The sequence below is a fragment of the Leopardus geoffroyi genome, chromosome E1 (assembly GCF_018350155.1).
Source record: "Leopardus geoffroyi isolate Oge1 chromosome E1, O.geoffroyi_Oge1_pat1.0, whole genome shotgun sequence".
In the NCBI taxonomy this organism is placed as follows: domain Eukaryota; kingdom Metazoa; phylum Chordata; class Mammalia; order Carnivora; family Felidae; genus Leopardus; species Leopardus geoffroyi.
In genome coordinates, this window is record NC_059330.1 from 1,144,615 (window position 1) to 1,163,620 (window position 19,006).

The 19,006-nt window shown below is 60.7% G+C and overlaps 1 protein-coding gene across 1 annotated transcript; it reads left to right on the plus strand.

The window, feature by feature from the left end:
- The first annotated feature begins 11,924 nt into the window (after positions 1-11,924).
- Positions 11,925-13,795, plus strand: LOC123604207 (foot protein 1 variant 1-like). The gene is made up of 2 exons (XM_045490017.1): positions 11,925-12,956; positions 13,514-13,795. The coding sequence occupies exons 1-2, from the start codon at positions 11,925-11,927 to the stop codon at positions 13,793-13,795; spliced, it is 1,314 nt and encodes a 437-aa protein (XP_045345973.1).
- Positions 13,796-19,006: the final 5,211 nt, after the last annotated feature.

Below are 19,006 nucleotides of genomic sequence, written 5' to 3' on the forward strand. Positions count from 1 at the left end.
ACCAGGCGGCCGGGAGGTCACAGAGAGCAGAACGGACACGGCCACAACCTGACGGGTTCACAGCCCAGTGCGGGAGACGGCTCGGAAAGCAGTAACACCGGGAGTGACCGGAAGGCATCGGCTCATAGGAACGACAGAGCGGGGAGCCCGGCCTGGGTGTGCGGGGGGCAGGAGTCGCATCCGGGGACCGGGGCGGGATAGGAGCCGGTGCTGGCCGTAGGGAACAACTCGCACGGAAGCCCAAGCTGCAGAGAGAACAGGGGTCCTGCAAACGGACCGGGGGGTGGCGCTGTCTGCCGAGCAGGGGACTGGAGGAGAGAAGGGAGGACAGGTCGTGAGGCGTCCGAGACCCACACCTCAGCGTGACATCAAGGAGGAGCCGCTGAGGGACGCTGAAGGGTCAGGGGTAAGGAGAGTTCTCCGGTTGCTGCTGGAAAATGGGCTGAAAGAGTGGAGCCTGGAGGCAGAGAGCGCAGGTGGGAGGCCCAGGTAACAGTCCGGGTGGGAGGAGGTGAGGCTGGGCCTGGAGAACCAGGGAGGGGGAACAGGAAGCCGTGCAAGCCGCCCCCCCCCACCGGCGGGTGGGGCCCGGATGTGCAGGGAAGGAGCTCGGAGGGGCCCGGAGTGGGGAGCTCGCTCTCAGCACCCCCTGCCACGGGGGAGGCCCCGGAGGGCACTGGACATACAGACAGCATGACTGGGGACCGCGGCGTCCGCTGGAGGGTCCGACCCCCCCCTCCCCCCCCCCCCCCCCCCACCAAGAAGTCAGGTTCGCGGCCGTCCCGGAGCGAGCCGCCCCCGCCTGTGTGAGCACCAGCCGCCAGTGGCTGCTGAGAAGACAGCTGCCATCTGTGACTCCATTAATGGGACTTTAGTGTCCGGATCAATGTGCTTAAGAGTCCTGCTGCACTCAGCACTTGTCAAGCCGCGTCTGCAGCCCAGCCACGGCGAGCAGGCCACGGCTCGAACGCTTCCCTGGGGCTCCCCGGAGCGAGATCCCAAAAGCCTGCGCTCCCCCTTTGGGGTGACGGTGGCCCCACCTCGGGGACCGTAGGGTCTGCCGCCCCTGAGGGTGTCCCAGAATCGGCCGGGAGGCTCTGACACGGGCCGGGGCGCGGGTCCCCGTGGCCAGACTCGTACGTGAAGTCTAGTGATTTCGAAATGTCGCTCCACACGTTGTAAAACACCCAGCGTAAGTCAGGTGCGTCTGAGGACTGGATCAAGCCTGCGGCCTCCGTCCCCATCCGTCCCCCCTCCGTGACTTCCGATCGAGGAGCTCCACGATGGCTAACCTCCTGTGTCACCTGGGCAGGGCAGGGGGGTGCCTGGGTGCCCCCAGGCTGTTTCCGGGCGAGGGGAGCATCCGAGTCGGGTGGGCACCACCCCCCCAACCCGCGGAGAGGCCTGAACAGAACAGAAGGCAGAGAACGAAGAATGCTCCGCACTGCTGTCTCACCCCTTGGGCTGGGATTGACACTGGGGCCCCCGACCTCTCAGGCCTTCACCCTGGACCTGGACACACCCTCGGGTCCCCTGGGCCTCCAGCTTGCAGACGGGGGGGGGGGGGGGGGGGGGGCAGCGGGCCTGCTCAGCCCCCGTGATTGCACGAGCCAGCTCCTCGTGGTCCGTGAGCAATTTAGTGATTAAACACCCACACGTCTCCACAGGCCCGTCACATTGCCCTGCTTGTCCTGAGTGCCCTGACGGGGGAGACTTCCATTTTACAGATGGGGACACTGAGCCTCCGCGCCCAGCGGCCTCCACGGAGCGCCGTTCCTTGTCCCCCAGGCACACCCTGTGTGCAGCCCCCACGTGTCTGTCTTGACCCCTAACACCTGAGCCCCTGCCTTTGCGCCCAGGACCCCAGCACCCTGACACACCGCTGAGCTGTCCTCCAAGGCGGCCGGGCCCTGGCCCCAGCCCCACGCAGACGCCCTTTCCCGCCGCTGCCGGGTCCCGTCTCCCCGTTCCACGGCCCGCACACGTCTCTCGGTGATGCTGGGGAGCGAAGGAAAGAGGAGAAGCCTTCCGGATCTTTGTATCCACTTAAACCCACACAAGTACTTTGCCTCACGGTTCTGGGAGTCAGAAGTCACGGGCACCTTACGGCTAGAAAATCTGAGAACGTTCTGGAGGAGATCCGCTCCCTTGACTTTTCCACCTGGGCTCAGGGCCCCTCGAGCCGTCTTCGCCGCACGTCCCTCGGCCCCCTGCCACCCACACGCCATCTCCTTCCTGACACAGCGACCCCGTGGCTGCGTCCGGCCCATCTGGATAATCCAGGGCAACCTCAGCTTGAAAGCCTTAACCTCATCCCATCTGGAAAGGCTCTTTTGCCACATACGGGGACATAGTCACAGGCCCCGGGATCAGCGTGCACATCCTTGCAGACCCGTGATGCCGCCCACACACTCCTCACCCCTCAGTCAGAATGCTGAGCCCCCGCCCCCGCGCCCTCCTTACCGGCCGGCTGGAAGGGGGTCTGCACGCAGAAGGACTGGCAGAAATTCTGACCAAGAGGCAGAAGAGAAACGTAGCACAGGACAGACACGTTAAGTGCGTGTGTCTACACGCATTTGCAGGTGTTTGTGGGTGGGTGGGTGTGCTTGTGTGTCTGCACGTATGCATGTGTGCATGCGTGTCTCCATGCGTGTCTGTTTGCACGCATGTGTGCACGTGTGTCTACATGCATGTGCACATTGCAGGGGTATGGACCATGTGTCTCCACGTGTGTCTGTTTGCACACACGTGTGCCCAGGTGTCTCCGTGTGTGTGTTTGCACGCACGTGTGCACATGTGTCTACATGCGTATGTTTGCATGCACATGTGCACGTGTGGGGGTGGGTGTGATCGTGTGTCTGCACATATGTGTGTGTACGTGTGTCTCCATGCGTGTGTGTCTGCACACGTGTGTGCACATGTGTCTACATGCGTGTGCACATTGCACGGGTATGGACCATGCGTCTCCATGCGTGTGTGTTTGCACGCGTGTGTGCACGTGTGTCTACGTGTGTGTGCACATTGCAGGGGTATGGACCTGTGTCTCCATGCGTGTCTGTTTGCACACGTGTGCACGCGTGTCTCCATGCGTGTGTTTGCACGCGTGTGTGCACGTGTGTCTACATGTGTGTGCACATTGCCAGGGGTATAGACCGTGTGTCTCCATGTGTGTCTGCACACACATGTGCACGCGTCTCCGTATGTTTGCACACATGTGCATGCGTGTGTGTTTGCACGCGTGTGTGCACGTGTGTCTACGTGTGTGTGCACATTGCAGGGGTATAGACCGTGTGTCTCCATGCGTGTGTTTGCACACACATGTGCACGCGTGTCTCCGTGTGTTTGCACACACATGTGCATGCGTGTGTGTTTGCACGCGTGTGTGCACATGTGTCTACATGTGTGTGCACATTGCAGGGGTATAGACCGTGTGTCTCCATGTATGTCCGTGTGCGCACACATGTGCACGTGTGTCTCCGTGTGTGTTTGCACACACATGCATGCGTGTGTGTTTGCACGCGTGTGTGCACATGTGTCTACATGCATGTGCACATTGCCAGGGGTATGGACCGTGCGTCTCCATGCATATGTGTTTGCAGCACACGTGCACTGTCTACACACGTGGGCACCTCTCGGGGGTGTGTTTGCGTGTGTCGCCGCGGGAACGACCAGAAACCTGCCACAGGTGGGTCTCCTGCTCGCAGCCTCCCGCGGATCGCTGCCTCAGCCCCTCCCCGCGAGTCTGGCCGGAAGTGTGGGGCCGGCGCCTCCCCCACGTCACTCGCCAGATTGGATCAGTAGACGGAGCCCATCATATGCGCCTCCCGGCCTCGAATCACTGGAAGAAACAAGAGATGTTTTCCTTCCTGGGGACGTACGGCTCTCGGCGTGCTCCGCGCAGACTCTCCCGCCAGCTTCCGGCGAACCCCGTCCCCGGCCAGGCGGTCCGCCGCTCGGAACCCCGGCAGCAAAGCGTCAGCGCCGGCGCGGCCCGGGGCGGGGGCAAGGATTTCAACAGGCACCACCCGTCCCGAGATGGGCAAGCTCCAGGCGCCCGATCCTGGCGCCAGGGAAGGGGATGTTCGAAGGCTGAGGCCGTCAGGACCGTGACGAGTGACGCCCGCTGGTGACGGGGCCCGGGGCCGCCCTCCCCCCCACACCCCACCCCAGACGGAGCTCAGGGTGGGGCCACGCCGGCCAAGGAGCTCAGCTAACGGGGCGCCCGCTTCAGAGCACAAGTTTCAGACTCCGACTCCTGGCTCCGTAAACACCGGCTCATTTGAGGACCTCAGGGCGAATCCCTTAGCCCCTCTGTTCCTCAGTTTACTCATCCATTAAATGGAAATAAAACCTACCTTTCGTGGCTGTCGCAGAAAACTAAGGTAACGCTTATACAAACATCAGCTGTAGCCTGCAGTGAGTGTTGTGTTACCGTGTGTCACGTGAGCACGTGAGGACAGGACCAGACGGCGACCGGAAGACTCGCCGTGGGGTCCTTGGAGCGACACCAGCACGGCCTCACCCCTGCCTGCCAGGTCTGGGCTGGGGCTGAACCTGATGCGGGGCTCCAAAGCCCTACCTGTGGGGTGCTGAGCCAGCCAGGGCAGTGGGTGCGTCAGCCCTACGGCCAAATGAAAGTCTGGGTCACGTAGGACCCAGAGACCCTGTCCGGGACCCGAGCGGAGCCCTCTCTCTCTCTGCAGGAAGCAGAAAGGCCACCACGGCCTTGCGCACGGGACAGTCTCCCCTCCGGGCCACCGCGTCTTTGTCTGCCAGTGTAGGAGTTACGTTAGCAAGAGCACGGCCTCCTTGAGGGCAGCGGCCGTCCTGAGTGCCGTGGGAGAAGATTTTGAACCCGGCCTTAACCTCACGTGTTCAGTTCTGCTAACAGAGATTCCCGGGAAAAGCAGACGCAGAAACGCTCAAAGAGACACGGGAGACGACAGAGCCTCCGGCCGCCTGAAGCAGCTCGCGGTAACCCAGCCCACCCCGCTGTTGTGGAGACAGCGCTTGGGACCTCAGTTTCTCTGTCCCCTTCCTCGTCACCAGCAATAAAACCCCTTGCTTCCAGGGGCGCCTGGGTGGCTCGGTCGGTTAAGCGTCCGACTTCGGCTCAGGTCATGATCTCACGGCCCGTGAGTTCGAGCCCCACGTCAGGCTCTGGGCTGACAGCTCGGAGCCTGGAACCTGCTTCGGATTCTGCGTCTCCCTCTCTCTCTCTGCCCCTCTCCCGTTCACACTCTGTCTCTCAAAAGTAAATAAACATTAAAACAATTTTCTTTTTAACAACAGACCAAAATTGAAAGAGTTGCTCTGTCTTGCTCTGGCCCCCAAACAAACCAAATCTCGAGGCTCCCCCACGGTTGGCTAATTCACAGCAAAACAAACTTTATCCCTGACATTTGCGACGACGTGTGAAAATCTGTCATGAACTTTGGCCGCCTTCCACCTCGGAGGGACCGACTGTCACCTCGGTTCCTTTGCCCTGTTTTTGTCTTTAAACTCCTGTTGTCTTCTCCCTACGAGGTCGGACTGTCCTGAGTTTCGGGTTTTTCTTTTCCGTCCTAAATGCTTTGTCCCGGGGTCTCCCTTTCACATTAGGGACGGCGCAGCCTTACTGGGTGGGGGAGCGAAACAGAGTCAGCAGCGAAAGTGTCACAGGTTGGCCTGCACGTGGCTGGTGCTGCCCACACTGGACGGCCGGTCTCGTATGGGAGACGTCCGGGGCAGGAATGCATCCCCTGGGGACAGGGGCAGGCTGGTGACGCAGCATGGCCTTTAGGGCCCCGTGGATGTGGGCTGAGATCTTGTCTACACCATCCACGCTTCCTTGGATAAGTCACTTGGCCTTTCTGAGCCTCAGTTTCCTCTTCTGTGAAATGGGCACGATTAGAACCAGTTTCATCAATGTGACTGAGGTGTGAAGGGCGAGGAGCAAAACGGGTCCTCAGTGCACATGACTTTGCTTCCTGTCCCTGAGCCTAGAAGCGCCACCAGGGGCTGGGGTCCAAGGGTGGGTGTCTGCCACCCTCCCCCCCCCCCCCAGAGGGCAGCCAGCAAGGTCAGGAGGGTTTCAGCCTGCAGAGGGACACAGGGCCCTACAGCAGCTGAAGGATATAGAGCTGGAAACAACAGCCCAGGTGTTACAGACGGGACTGGGGGCACCTGGGGGGAAAGACGGGGTCACAGGGCAGCTGGGGGGGGGGGACGGGACCAGGGGGCACCTGGGGGGAAAGATGGGGTCACAGGGCAGCTGGGGGGGGGACGGGACCAGGGGGCACCTGGGGGGAAAGACGGGGTCACAGGGCAGCTGGGGGGGGGGACGGGACCAGGGGGCACCTGGGGGGAAAGACGGGGTCACAGGGCAGCTGGGGGGGGGGACGGGACCAGGGGGCACCTGGGGGGAAAGACGGGGTCACAGGGCAGCTGGGGGGGGATGGGACCAGGGGGCACCTGGGGGGAAAGATGGGGTCACAGGGCAGCTGGGGGGGGGGACGGGACCAGGGGGCACCTGGGGGGAAAGACAGGGTCACAGGGCAGCTGGCGGGGGATGGGACCAGGGGCAGCTGGGTGGGGGCGGGCCTTGTGGGGCAGGGGATGAGGGGTTGTGGGGGCAGGGCGGGGGGAGGTGCAGGGGATAGTCTCGTGGGAGGAGGAGGAGGAAAGGAGGAGGGCCTGAGGCCCTACCTGACCCCGGCCGTGACCAGTGAAACAAGTCACCGCGCCCCCTCCTGGGGACCGCTCTGGTGGGTCCCCCCCCACCGGCCCCTCAGCAGACAGCAGGTCTCCTCCGCACAAACGCGGACGGATGTGCAGGAATCCCGTCCCCTAATCCCTGGCTGACCCCGTGGGCCAGAGCCCTCCTTAGGAGAAAAGTCACAACTCGGCCTCCGACGGCTGCACATCCTGAGCCTGGGCCCCCGAAGCTCCCGTAGAGACGCGTCCTCCGAGTCCCAGCCCTGCTACGCCCCCGCGACACCTCGGGTTAGCGGGCAGAGCAACGATTATCTTCGGCCCTGCGCAGACAGGGCGTCGGAGGCTCAGAGAGGCCAGTTCGCTTGCCCGAGGTCACACAGCGAGTGAGAGGAACACCCAGGTCTCCTGGCCTCCAGACACTTGCTTTCTCCTCCCGCCTCTGCTGCATGTTTCAAGGAGTGAGCTCCCCGTCCGCCGACGAGCAGGCCGGAGCTGCAGTGGGGCCCCCTTGGCACACGGCACCTAGGGCATCACCTAAAGCCCTAGGTCGGGTCAGGTGCAGGTTTTCACGAGTTCTCTTGTAAAGAAATCACGCTCAGCCGTCTGTCCCTCCTCAGCGTGAGGAGGCCAAATCCCCAAACTGAGCAAAGGCCGCCTTCGGTTTTCCCTTGACGCAGGCGGCGGGAACGGCACTGCGCTCGTCACCACGCCTTCAAGTCAAGTCCCCGCTCTGCCACTTACGTCCCGTGGCCTTGGGTAAAGCCACGCAGCTCCCTGAACCCTGTGATTCGTCCTCAAAACGGACTCCCGTCCTCGTGTGAGCTCCTTGCCTCAGACCTCGCCCTCCCCTCTCAGCCCTCCTGGGAAGGAGGGGGCCCACCCGGGGTCCTCTCCTGACCTTCCTGATCCCCCCACCCCCAGCCCCCCGGCGCCAGCTCAAAACCCGGTTACCAGAGCCAAAACAAGGAACACGGTTCAATGGAAAAATCAGCCCCAACAATTGTCGGACCAAATTGACTTGTCAGTCACCTGCCCAGACGAGGGCCCAGGAGGCTCAGCTGATCTCCGCACAGGAAAGAGTGATTTGTAAGCTTTGAGGCCAGGAGGGAAAACACGCAGGAAAGGCCCGTCGCGGCGAGGACGGCTTGGGCTGGGTTTCCATAGCGATGCCCGGAGACTCGGGGGGGGGGGAGCACGCGATTCTTGCGTGGCTCAGTCACAGCAGCAGTCACCCGCTCCGTGCAGGCCATCTGCCCCCGTGCCGCTAGGCAGCAAGGACCCCTCCGAAGCCGCCCAGCCCCGGACCCCGAATCCGAACAGACGTCCCCCTGGAATCCCTCACGCCCCCTCTCCAGGGTCTGCGATGGTTTGGGAGAGAAATCCTCAAATCTCGTCCATGCAGTGCGTGGGAGACGCATGCGGCCGCCTCATCAAGTCACGGTTCTTCTCTAAGCCGCATCGTTACAATAACAAAAGTAGTCCTTCTGCGGGGCGTTGTGGTAAGAATTAAATAACATAAAAAAAAGAATTAAATAACATAATACAGCGCTGGACAGATGGGACCTTAGTGATTTACCCGCAGTGTGCACGGCACCCCCCGTTTTGCAAAGAGCTGCACCTCCATGATCTCCCTAGAATCTGCCCCAACCCCCGCCCCCCCCCCGGGCAGGGTGGGGGGAGGTGGGCTCGGAGCCTCGTGATTTTCCGCCAGGTCCTGCCACTGACAACGGGGACAGGGCTTAAGCAGTGACTTGGGACTGACTCTCCATCGAGCGGACTTTTCCAACCAGCGCTTAGTAACGTCTAGACAGAAGACACAGGGGCTCTGTGGGTCATGTACTGCGGTCTTCTCCGAAAGAAAATAGAAATAGTGAGTGACCTTTGACTTTATTAGAAAAATTAACAGTGGGGCGCCTGGGTGGCGCCGTCGGTTAAGCGTCCGACTTCAGCCAGGTCACGATCTCGCGGTCCGTGAGTTCGAGCCCCGCGTCGGGCTCTGTGCCGACGGCTCGGAGCCTGGAGCCTGCTTCCGATTCTGTGTCTCCCTCTCTCTCTGCCCCTCCCTCTCTGTCTCTCTCGAAAACAAAATAAACATAAAAACATTTTAAGTGTTCATACTTTTCCATCATGGGTATTTTGCACTAACTTTGGTTTCCAAACGTCGCATTCCAAGATCATTTATGTTGGTTGCTGAGTTTCGGGTGCCCCTGAAATTGTGCACGGGACTCCCCCTCCAGACCCTGGTCGCAGCCCTGCGGAGGCCGCCCGGCACTCGTGCACTGATGCCACCCACCCCACCCCCACCGCCACAGAGGGGACATGGAGCCTGGGGGCTGAGAGGAGCCTCATCTATTAAGGGATCCCCGCTTCAGAGCCTCCCACGCACACGTCTCTCCCGTCCTGCAGTCTGATGTGACAAGACGGGCTGACAGCCTTCCTGAGCTGGGGGAGGTGGGAGTGTCTTCACAGCAAGTGCCAGGGGGCTGGCTTCTTTCCCCAGCCGGGGCGGGGCGCGTCTGCAGCCCCCAGTCCTTCCTTCCTCTAAACGGGCCTGTCTTAGGGCTCCGATTCCAGCCACCTCCTGGCCGCGGGTCCGTCCGTCTCCTCGTCCGCCGAGAGCAGATTAGACACCTGTTTCCAGGCGTCGTGAGAGGATCGAATGGGCATGGCGCCCACAGAGCGCCGGGCTCAACGCCTGCTCACGCTGTCCGCTCTGCGAACGGTGGCCCCGGCCCTCGACAAACACGTGGCCAACGGTGTTAAATAAAGACACGCGCCACGAGACGTGGGAGGGAAATGGAACAGGCAGTTGCTTTGCTCCGACAGGAGGGTTTTTACGGGGCGGGGGAGGGGGAGCTCAGGGGCTGATCTGGGGATGAGAGGGTCTCAGCGGGCAGGCAGGTGCCCAGAGAATGAATGGAGTCTGGGTTCCGGAGGGCCAGAAGCACCCTCTCCCTATTGCCCTCTCTCCCCAGAAGGGTGAATCCGCGTCAAATGCAAGGAGGTTCACTCTCCTGGGGGCGGAGGCAGCGTCCGGTTAACCGGATTTCAGAGCATCGACCGGACCGGATATTTGATGGGTTGAAAGCTTCCTCTCTCCTGTTGGCCGACTGGCCTCTGCTCAGCAAACACTCTTTCACAGCACTCGCTCCAGCATCCTCCTGGGCGCCTCTGTGAGGGCGCCTCCAATGAGATGGACACTTAAGTCCGCGGACTCAGTCGGCAGTGCTCCCCCCGACCCCCCCCCCCACCCCCGCGCATGCGATCAGCGGGGCCAACGTACCGGCAAAGGCTGACCCTCCCCCAGGAAGACAGGACTCCCCCGCCCGCCTGTGCTCGCACTGGGGCTTGCTCTCAAACACGGCTCTCCCCAGGTCTCAGGTCTTCAGACTCTGAAACTAAACCACCAGCTTTCCTGGGTCTCCAACCGGCCGACTCACTCTGCAGATGGTGGGGCCTGTCAGCCTCCGTAACCACGCCAGCCAGCTCCTTATATAGGCGTGTGTGTGTGTGTGTGTGTGTGTGTGTGTCTTGGTCTATGCAGCTGGGCCGAGGCCGCTGCCCAGGCCTGGGGGGGCAGGGGGAGGACAGCCAGGAAATCCTCTGTCTTCTCTCCTCTCCAGACCTGCTCCCCCTGGCGTTGGCTTTTCCTTGCATTGTAGCAGCAAGACTTCAGATTCAGATTTGAGCGCGAAGGGAGAAAACAGACAGGATGGCCTCGGGTCTGAGAAGACGAAGCCGTCCACGGGGTGCAACAGATTGCTTGAATTCTGCCTCGAGGTTTGGAGGTCAAAACCTCGGCCACTTAAGAACGATTCCTCTGCCTCAGCAGCTGGCGGTGTTTTGCTAAGTATTGCAATGGGCCTCGTGCAGCGAGAATCCCGTAGTCCTCCCAGGCTCCAGGACCTTGGAGAGCACGGCCGAGGAGGGAGGAGTGTTGGAGAAGCCTCACCACGGAGCAGCCCAGCGCTGTGCTTAGGAGGCTCAGGCCCGTCCACACAAGGCGCCCACGCGGAGCAGAGAGTGAGTGCGTGGGCCCCTGGTGGCCTTGGGCATCTTTTTATATAATTTTTTTTAAGTTTATTTATTTATTGCACAAGTGGGGGAGGAGCAGAGAGAGAGGGAGACACAGAGTCCAAAACAGGATCCAGGCTCTGAGCTGTCAGCACAGGGCCCCACGCGGGCTCGAACTTGGGAACGGTGAGATCGTGACCTGAGCTGGAGTCGGAGGCTTAACTGACTGAGCCACCCAGGAGCCCCCCTTAACGGGGAAGAGGACGCATGAGACCAGGCAGAAGGGATGGGAGCGGGTGAATCGCAGCCCAGAGCAGCTGTCTGCGGAGGAGGACGCTCTCTGCTTTCCTGGAGGGCCCCCAACTCCCCCATCCTTGTGTGACACGAGCCTCTGCCCTAATGAGGCGGTCAGCTGGTCAGACAGCAGCACGGGGACGGTCAGGAAGGTCTTTGTGTCCTGATGGCCGTCCTCCGCCGGCAAAGCCGAGCAGGACTGGGAGAGCTGGCGGCCTGGCTGCAGCTTCATGCACAGAGGGGGCACCAGACGCCAAGCCCAGAGCCCCCCAGGGAAAGGAAACTTCGCCAGAGCCCAAGACAACGCCCAGAATGAGAGGCCTGGCGCAGGCTGGAAGTCACATGGTGCAGGGCCACGGGCGGCGGGCAGGTGCGGGGTGCAGACAGCGCCTCTGCCCGTGCCTCCATCAGCCCGGCTCGGACTGGCTCACGTGGCCGTGCTGGTGACCGTGGCGAGGGCCACCAGCGCTTGATGTGTGACAGCGGGGCCTCCGGAAGCGCCAGGGGAATTTCTTGTCCACACTGGGCGACAAGGAAAGTGAGGCCCGTCCAGGTCCTTCCTGTCCCCGTTCAACCTACGCAAGACCCCTTCCCCAGGAACCGCCTCGCCTGCCCTGGCTCTGCGAGCTCAGACATCCGCAAGGGAACCAGCCGGCCAAGGTCGTGCTTGACCGAAGCCTTTCCAGTCGGCCCCCTGCTCGCACAGCGGAGCACACGTGGGCCCGTCAGACGATGCTTGCAGCCAAGCGGATGAAGACCCAGCCCTTGGCAGCTCTGAGCCTCACACCCCCTGCTTGGCAAAGCCTTGGCCGTGCCAGCAAAGAGCCGGGAAGCCAGCCCACTGGGAGGACTCAGGGCATCTGCTCACAAGGCCGGGGCATCCAGGTGCTTCCATGAGTCCTCTGTCTCTCCCCTGACAAATGGTACCCGGCTGGGCCATCAAGGGGACCCAGGAGCCCAGCTGGCCCATCAAGGGGACCCAGGACACCGGCTGGCCCATCAAGGGGACCCGGGAGCCCGGCTGGCCCATCAAGAGGACCCAGGACCCCGGCCGGCCCATCAAGGGGACCCAGGACCCCGGCCGGCCCATCAAGGGGACCCAGGACCCCGGCTGGCCCATCAAGGGGACCCAGGACCCCGGCTGGCCCATCAAGGGGACCCAGGACCCCGGCCGGCCCATCAAGGGGACCCACAACCGTGGCTGGCCCATCAAGGGGCCCAGGACCCCAGCTGGCCCATCAAGGGGACCCAGGACCCCGGCTGGCCCATCAAGGGGACCCATGACCGTGGCTGGCCCATCAAGGGGCCCAGGACCCTGGCTGACCCATCACGGGGTCCCAGGACCCCGGCTGACCCATCACAGGGTCCCAGGACCTCGGCTGACCCATCACGGGGTCCCAGGACCTCGGCTGACCCATCACAGGGTCCCAGGACCTCGGCTGACCCATCACGGGGTCCCAGGACCCCGGCTGGCCCATCAAGGGGACCCAGGACCCCGGCTGGCCCATCAAGGGGACCCCAGAGCCCGGCTGGCCCATCAAGGGGACCCAGGACCCCGGCTGACCCATCAAGGGGTCCCAGGACCCCGGCTGGCCCATCAAGGGGACCCAGGACCCCGGCTGACCCATCAAGGGGTCCCAGGACCCCGGCTGGCCCATCAAGGGGACCCACGATCGTGGCTGGCCCATCAAGGGGACCCACGATCGTGGCTGGCCCATCAAGGGGACCCAGGACCCCGGCTGGCCCATCAAGGGGACCCAGGACCCCGGCTGGCCCATCACGGGGTCCCAGGACCCCGGCTGGCCCATCACGGGGTCCCAGGACCCCGGCTGACCCATCACGGGGTCCCAGGACCCCGGCTGGCCCATCAAGGGGACCCAGGACCCCGGCTGGCCCATCAAGGGGACCCAGGAGCCCGGCTGGCCCATCAAGGGGACCCACGACCCCGGCTGGCCCATCAAGGGGACCCACGATCGTGGCTGGCCCATCAAGGGGCCCAGGACCCCGGCTGACCCATCACGGGGTCCCAGGACCTCGGCTGACCCATCACGGGGTCCCAGGACCCCGGCTGGCCCATCAAGGGGACCCCAGAGCCTGGCTGGCCCATCAAGGGGACCCAGGACCCCGGCTGGCCCATCAAGGGGACCCAGGAGCCCGGCTGGCCCATCAAGGGGACCCACGATCGTGGCTGGCCCATCAAGGGGCCCAGGACCCCGGCTGACCCATCACGGGGTCCCAGGACCCTGGCTGACCCATTACGGGGTCCCAGGACCCCGGCTGACCCATTACGGGGTCCCAGGACCCCGGCTGACCCATCACGGGGTCCCAGGACCTCGGCTGACCCATCACGGGGTCCCAGGACCTCGGCTGACCCATCACAGGGTCCCAGGACCCCGGCTGGCCCATCAAGGGGACCCAAGACCCTGGCTGACCCATTAAGGGGTCCTAGGACCCCGGCTGGCCCATCAAGGGGACCCAGGACCCCGGCTGACCCATAAAGGGGTCCCAGGACCCCGGCTGGCCCATCAAGGAGACCCAGGAGCCCGTCTGGCCCATCAAGGGGACCCACGACCCCGGCTGGCCCATCAAGGGGACCCAGGAGCCCGGCTGGCCCATCAAGGGGACCCAGGACCCCGGCTGGCCCATCAAGGGGACCCAGGAGCCCGGCTGGCCCATCAAGGGGACCCAGGAGCCCGGCTGGCCCATCAAGGGGACCCACGACCCCGGCTGGCCCATCAAGGGGACCCACGACCCCGGCTGGCCCATCAAGGGGACCCAGGAGCCCGGCTGACCCATCAAGGGGACCCAGGACTCTGCACTGCAGGGAATTCTACATGGTTTCTCCCCACAAGCCCCTTCACCACTTCAGCTCAGATGCCTTGTCATACCTGCCGTGGCAATTAACACACGGTGCCCACAAAAAGACTACTTAAGTGCCCTTGACTGCAGGTCATTCCATCTGCTCCTACAGAATAGCCCATCCCCAGCTTCCGGTGAAGGCAGCCCGTGGGCACGGCAGACCCGCTCCACACAGCCCTGACCCTGGCGGTTGCACATGATCATGCCACACCCAGTGCGGGAGCCACCAGTCCAGGCACAGCTGTGACGCCCAGGGATATTCACACCCCAGCCTCACACCGTGTCATAGAGACGGGGGAGGTGCGGGGCCCTGCCAGCCTGGCTCAGCGGGAACGACATTCGTCCAAATTCCCTTCCGCACATGCTTCCAAGTTCAGGGTGGCACAAAATTTGGGAGGCAGAATAAAGCACCAGCCGTGGTCCTCTGAAGTCAGGGAAAGAACACAGACCCATTGCCCCGGCTGCCCACTCACCTTGCCGGTGTCAGGGGCACCTGGCTTACCTCCTCCAGCTCCTGCTGCCTCTCTTCCTCTGACCCCCCAAGTCTTGGGCCAGGTGTGTGTTCCGCTCTGCCACACGGGGCCGTGGACATTGGAGGCCATGAGAAGAAGACACGGCCAACAGTGCGTTGCTAAGCGGTACCTGCTTCTGGTGACAAGTAGGACAAAGGGAAATCCTCGCTACATTGAAAAATACTTCTGGATAGCAGAAGAATATTTCCTTTATGCACAATGTAACCAGTTTTTCTACTGCTACATTGTGCTATAAACATGAGGGGGGAAGGTTAAGTTTCATTTGTGTTATGAACAAGCCTAGACATTCAACAATGTAATAAATCAAAGCCTGGTTTAAGCGTTTGCCAATTTCTGTGGTATAAATACTCCCACCCGGGGGCTAATTTAAAGCTACCGCCATGATATCTCCGGACGTGGAGTTGGAAAGAGGTTCGTGGTGGTGCCATACTATATAGTATTTCCGTCACACAGAGAGACATAAATAACCCCAGAAGCGTAAGTGATAATAACACATCACAAGATAATTAGGAAGTGATGAGTTTTGAGTATGCCTCACCCTTGTTATTCTGTAACTTACTTAATGTACGTTTATATAGTTAAAATTTTAATAATGGCTGCGTTTAACTGCTGGATCACAGAAATTTCACACTAAGCCTCAGAATTTCATAATTCTCCTGAAAATTCCATGCTAAGCCCTGGCACGCTGGATCGAGCCAGATCTGGCACGTCGCCGGCTCCCATCGTCTTCTTGGCCTCCGGCTTGTATTTGCTGTCTCCAGGTTCACGTCCAGCTGTCCTTTCTACCGGGCGGCTCAAACGGATCAACATGACTTCAGACCCAGCTCCAGACACGGAAGCGACAATGTCACGAGGAGGTCTTACCCGGCTCCCACGATTGCGCAAGGTCTATCTCCTCTCATAAACGGCTTTCGTCCGTAAAACTCAACATGCTTCCACTGCCGTGAATGAGTCCTGACTCACATAGAGAATGAGGGATTTTCGGAGGCCGTGCATGAGCTCCAGGGATCTGGCCATTCCCCCAGAGTGCAAGGACGTACCCACACACACTCACACATCCACACACGTGCACACACCTTTCCTGCAGACACAGGATGGAAGGATGCAGGGGACCATGATCCCCAGCCCATTCGAGCAGCCAGGACATTCGGGACCGGATGACCCAAGACAAGCACGGAGGGGCTGTCCCAGCAGTAGAGCCCAGGCCTCAGGCCTGTTAGGTCCCCATGGACCACTGGGGTCTCACGGCAAGTGTGGGGACATGGCTATGAATCCTGATAGCAACTAATCAGAGTGGAGAGCTGTCATTGTTGGCATTTATTCCCTCATTCATTCATTCATTCACATACTGTGCATTCTGTGAAAAGCCTTGGGCTAGACTCTGATAAAAGGGCACAGTGATAGGGGCGCCTGGGTGGCTCAGTTGGTGAAGCATCAGGTCACGATCTCATGGTTCACAGGTTCGAGCCCCGCATCAGGCCCTGGGCTGACAGCTCGGAACCTGGAGCCTGCTTCAGATTCTGCATCTCCCTTTCTCTCTCTGCCCCCACCCCCCTGCTTGGGATCTGTCTCTCTGTCTCTCTCAAAAAAATGAATAAACGTTAAAAAAAAAGTTTTTTAGGGGCACCTGGGTGGCTCAGTCGGTTGAGCAACTGACTTCGGCTTAGGTCATGATCTCATGGTTTGTGAGTTTGAGCCCCACGTCGGGCTCTGTGCTGACAGCTCGGAGCCTGGAGCCTGCTTCGGATTCTGTGTCTCCCTCTCTCTCTCTCTGCCCTTCCCCCACTCATGCTCTCTCTCTGTCTCAGAAATAAACATTAAAAAACATTGTTTTTTAAGTTTTTTAAACATGGCAAGCTGTGTGGGTGGGGGTTGGGGAGAGGTTAGCCACATTTTTAGTTGAAAATAAGTATAACCGAATTCACATCCACACTCATGAAGGTCAACCTCCCAGTTGTAGAAACTCAATTCACCTCACTTCCAAGTCTTCCCTGGTAACTTCCCCTTGGCCCCAGCTTCTTTGTCTATCCCAGAAAAGCTTGCTTGGAGTTTCGAACAAACCGAAGACTTTAAAATCATATTTGGCATCTTCAAAACAGAGGTGAGGGCCGTCCGTCAGTGGCTGTGCCTGGGGCTGGAAGCCGAGGCTGCCGGTGGGTGGGAGGGAAGAAAAGAATCTCCGGCTGTTTGCAGAACCCTCAGGCCGGGTCCTTGTTGCCAGGAGGGACCCTTCCTGGACTCTCAGAAACACCTTTTTCGGGCATAACTGTCCTTTCTCTGGACAGGTAAGGAACAGATGCCTGGTCTCCTTAATCCCTGTGGCCCAAAAGTGTCGGTGAAAGTCACAAATTTTGAAGGTAGTTAATCCGAAAGAGCACAGAGCAGATGGTCCCCCCACCCCCGGAAGGAACTCCAAATCTTCTTCCTTCACCCGCCCCCGGCGCCTGCCTCCAAGGTCAGCCTCTCACACATCTGTGGATTGGCCAACTCCAACCCTGCCATCCTCCTGGGTCTGACACTCCATCGGGACCACCGGGCTGTGGGGATACCGGCTGAAGCTTGTCCTGCAAGAAAGGACAGCTCTCCCCCCTCACTAGCCACGTGGGTCCTCAGGGCCTCAGTCTCCTGGTCCCTTAAATGGATCAATAACATCCTAACCACCATTAGGATGTTCATGTATGTAAGGTCCCGCCTTAGAAATCACTCCAAGTATTAGATCTGTTAGAATGTGCACAACACTTAGTTTCTGAACCCTCTCATCCTGTGTTCTGCCACATCCTCATAACGCCTTCGTGAGGAAGCTGAGCAGACACGTTTGCCCCCCGCCTCGGATGGGGACCACGCATCCTTTGCCAGAGAGCAGAGTTAGCGACGGGGCCGGGACTGAGATCTGTGCGTGGCTGCCTTAGGCTCTGCGACCACGGCTCCCCTGCTCAGAGCCCCTCGAGCCCCGGGCCCTCCCCCGCACCCATCACCGGCTGAAAGGGATCGGAAAAGATAATCCCCAGGCCCTCGTCCCTTAATTCGCTTTAGGTGCTAGTGGAGAAAGCTTCTCGGAGGGACAAAGGGGCTGGGCTCTTCGCCACCATTGTCCTCGAGAAGGGTTTCCATGGAGAGAGCGCCTCTGTTTCCAGAAGGCCGGCCCCTGGCTCCCTCGCCGGGAGCGGCTATGCGCCACTAGCGCAGGAGAAATAAATCTGCTTCCAACCTGCTTTGCTGCAGTCCAGAGACCAGGGAGGCCACATGGGGACGTCCAAGACAGGATGGAGTGGGTTCGGGGGGAAGGGGCAGAGGGGCGGCCGCTGTCACGACTGAAGGGTTCTGCTATGCTCCAGGGAGGCTGGTCTCCCTGCCCCAGCAGATGGAGAGTCTCTGCTGATTGCTGTGCAAGGAAAACCACCTCCATCCATCTCTGTTCCCTAACGAGGGCCGGAGGCCGGGAGCCGCTGTCCTCTTCAGCACCATGGAGAGTGGCCTGTCCCTGGGCCTGTGGGAGCCTGGCTGGGCTCTGGGCCAAGGGAGGGAAGCGGGGAAGGAGAGAAGGGGGAGAGGGAGGGGGAAGAGAGAAAAAGAGAAGGGAGAGGGAGAGGGAGAGAAGGGGGAGAGGGAGGGGGAGAGAGAAGAAGAGAGCGGGGAGGGAGAGGGAGAGGAAGGAAGGGAGAGAAAGAGGCAGGGAGAGAGGGCGGGGGAGTGCGGGTTGGAGGGGAGGAGCGAGAAGGAAAGAATGAACGCGGAAAAACGAGACAGAGGGAGGGGCAGACAGGCAAACAGGCGGGACTGAGCACACAGAGGCCCACCAAGAGACATACACAGAGACGGAGAGAGACAGGGGTAGAGACGGAGAGAGACAACGACTGAGACGGGGGGGAAGAGAGGGAAGGATCTGCATAGAATTTTTTCCTTTTTGTTCCTCTTGCATTTGCTTCTGCTTTGCTTTTCCTCGTTGGGAGTTGGGATCGACAGGACGCGGGACCCCTGGAGTCGGAGGTCGGAGGTGAAGCCCCAGCCCCTCAGCTCTCTGAATTGAAGAGCTCAGATGAAAGCTGGTGTTTAGTGAGCACTTGCTGTGGAACCGGGTGCTAAGTTAAGCACCCCATGCATCGTGACCTTAGTTCCTCACCACACCCCTACAAGGGGGGTCCTGCAATTACGCCAGCTTTTCAGGGGAGGAAAAAAACCACATGAGCTGGAATCCCAGGACAGTCTCCTGTCGGCACTGTGCAGGAGAGCTGGGGTCTTCTCTCACGGGAGCCGCGAGGGGCATCTAACTGCACGCACCGAAGGTGCCTTCTCCGTCCCCAGATGGACCTACAATGCAGCAGCTGGCCTGCCGAAAGCTCAGCTTCATTTGCCCTACTCTGCGTAGCTAAACGAGCCTGCTGGAAGACACCAAAACCATTCCTGCCTCAGGGCCTTTGCACTTGCTTTTCCTCCTGCCTGGACCTCTGTCCCCCCAGATGATCACAAACACAGCTTCCCCACGGCACTCGGATTGTTCCTGTGTCACTGGTTCCCTGGTGGAGTGCCTGTGGGCAACCCTTCCAAGTCCCCTTACCAGGATTATCTCCATTATTGTTTTCTCTCTCTTTCAGTAGAATGTGACCCCGTCA

Coding starts and splice junctions, on each gene's coding strand:
- LOC123604207 (XM_045490017.1), top strand. CDS start 11,925: ATGGTACCCGGCTGGGCCATCAAGGGGACCCAGGAGCCCAGCTGGCCC. Junction 12,957..13,513: donor GGGACCCACGACCCCGGCTG/GCCCATCAAGGG, acceptor AAGGGGTCCCAG/GACCCCGGCTGGCCCATCAA.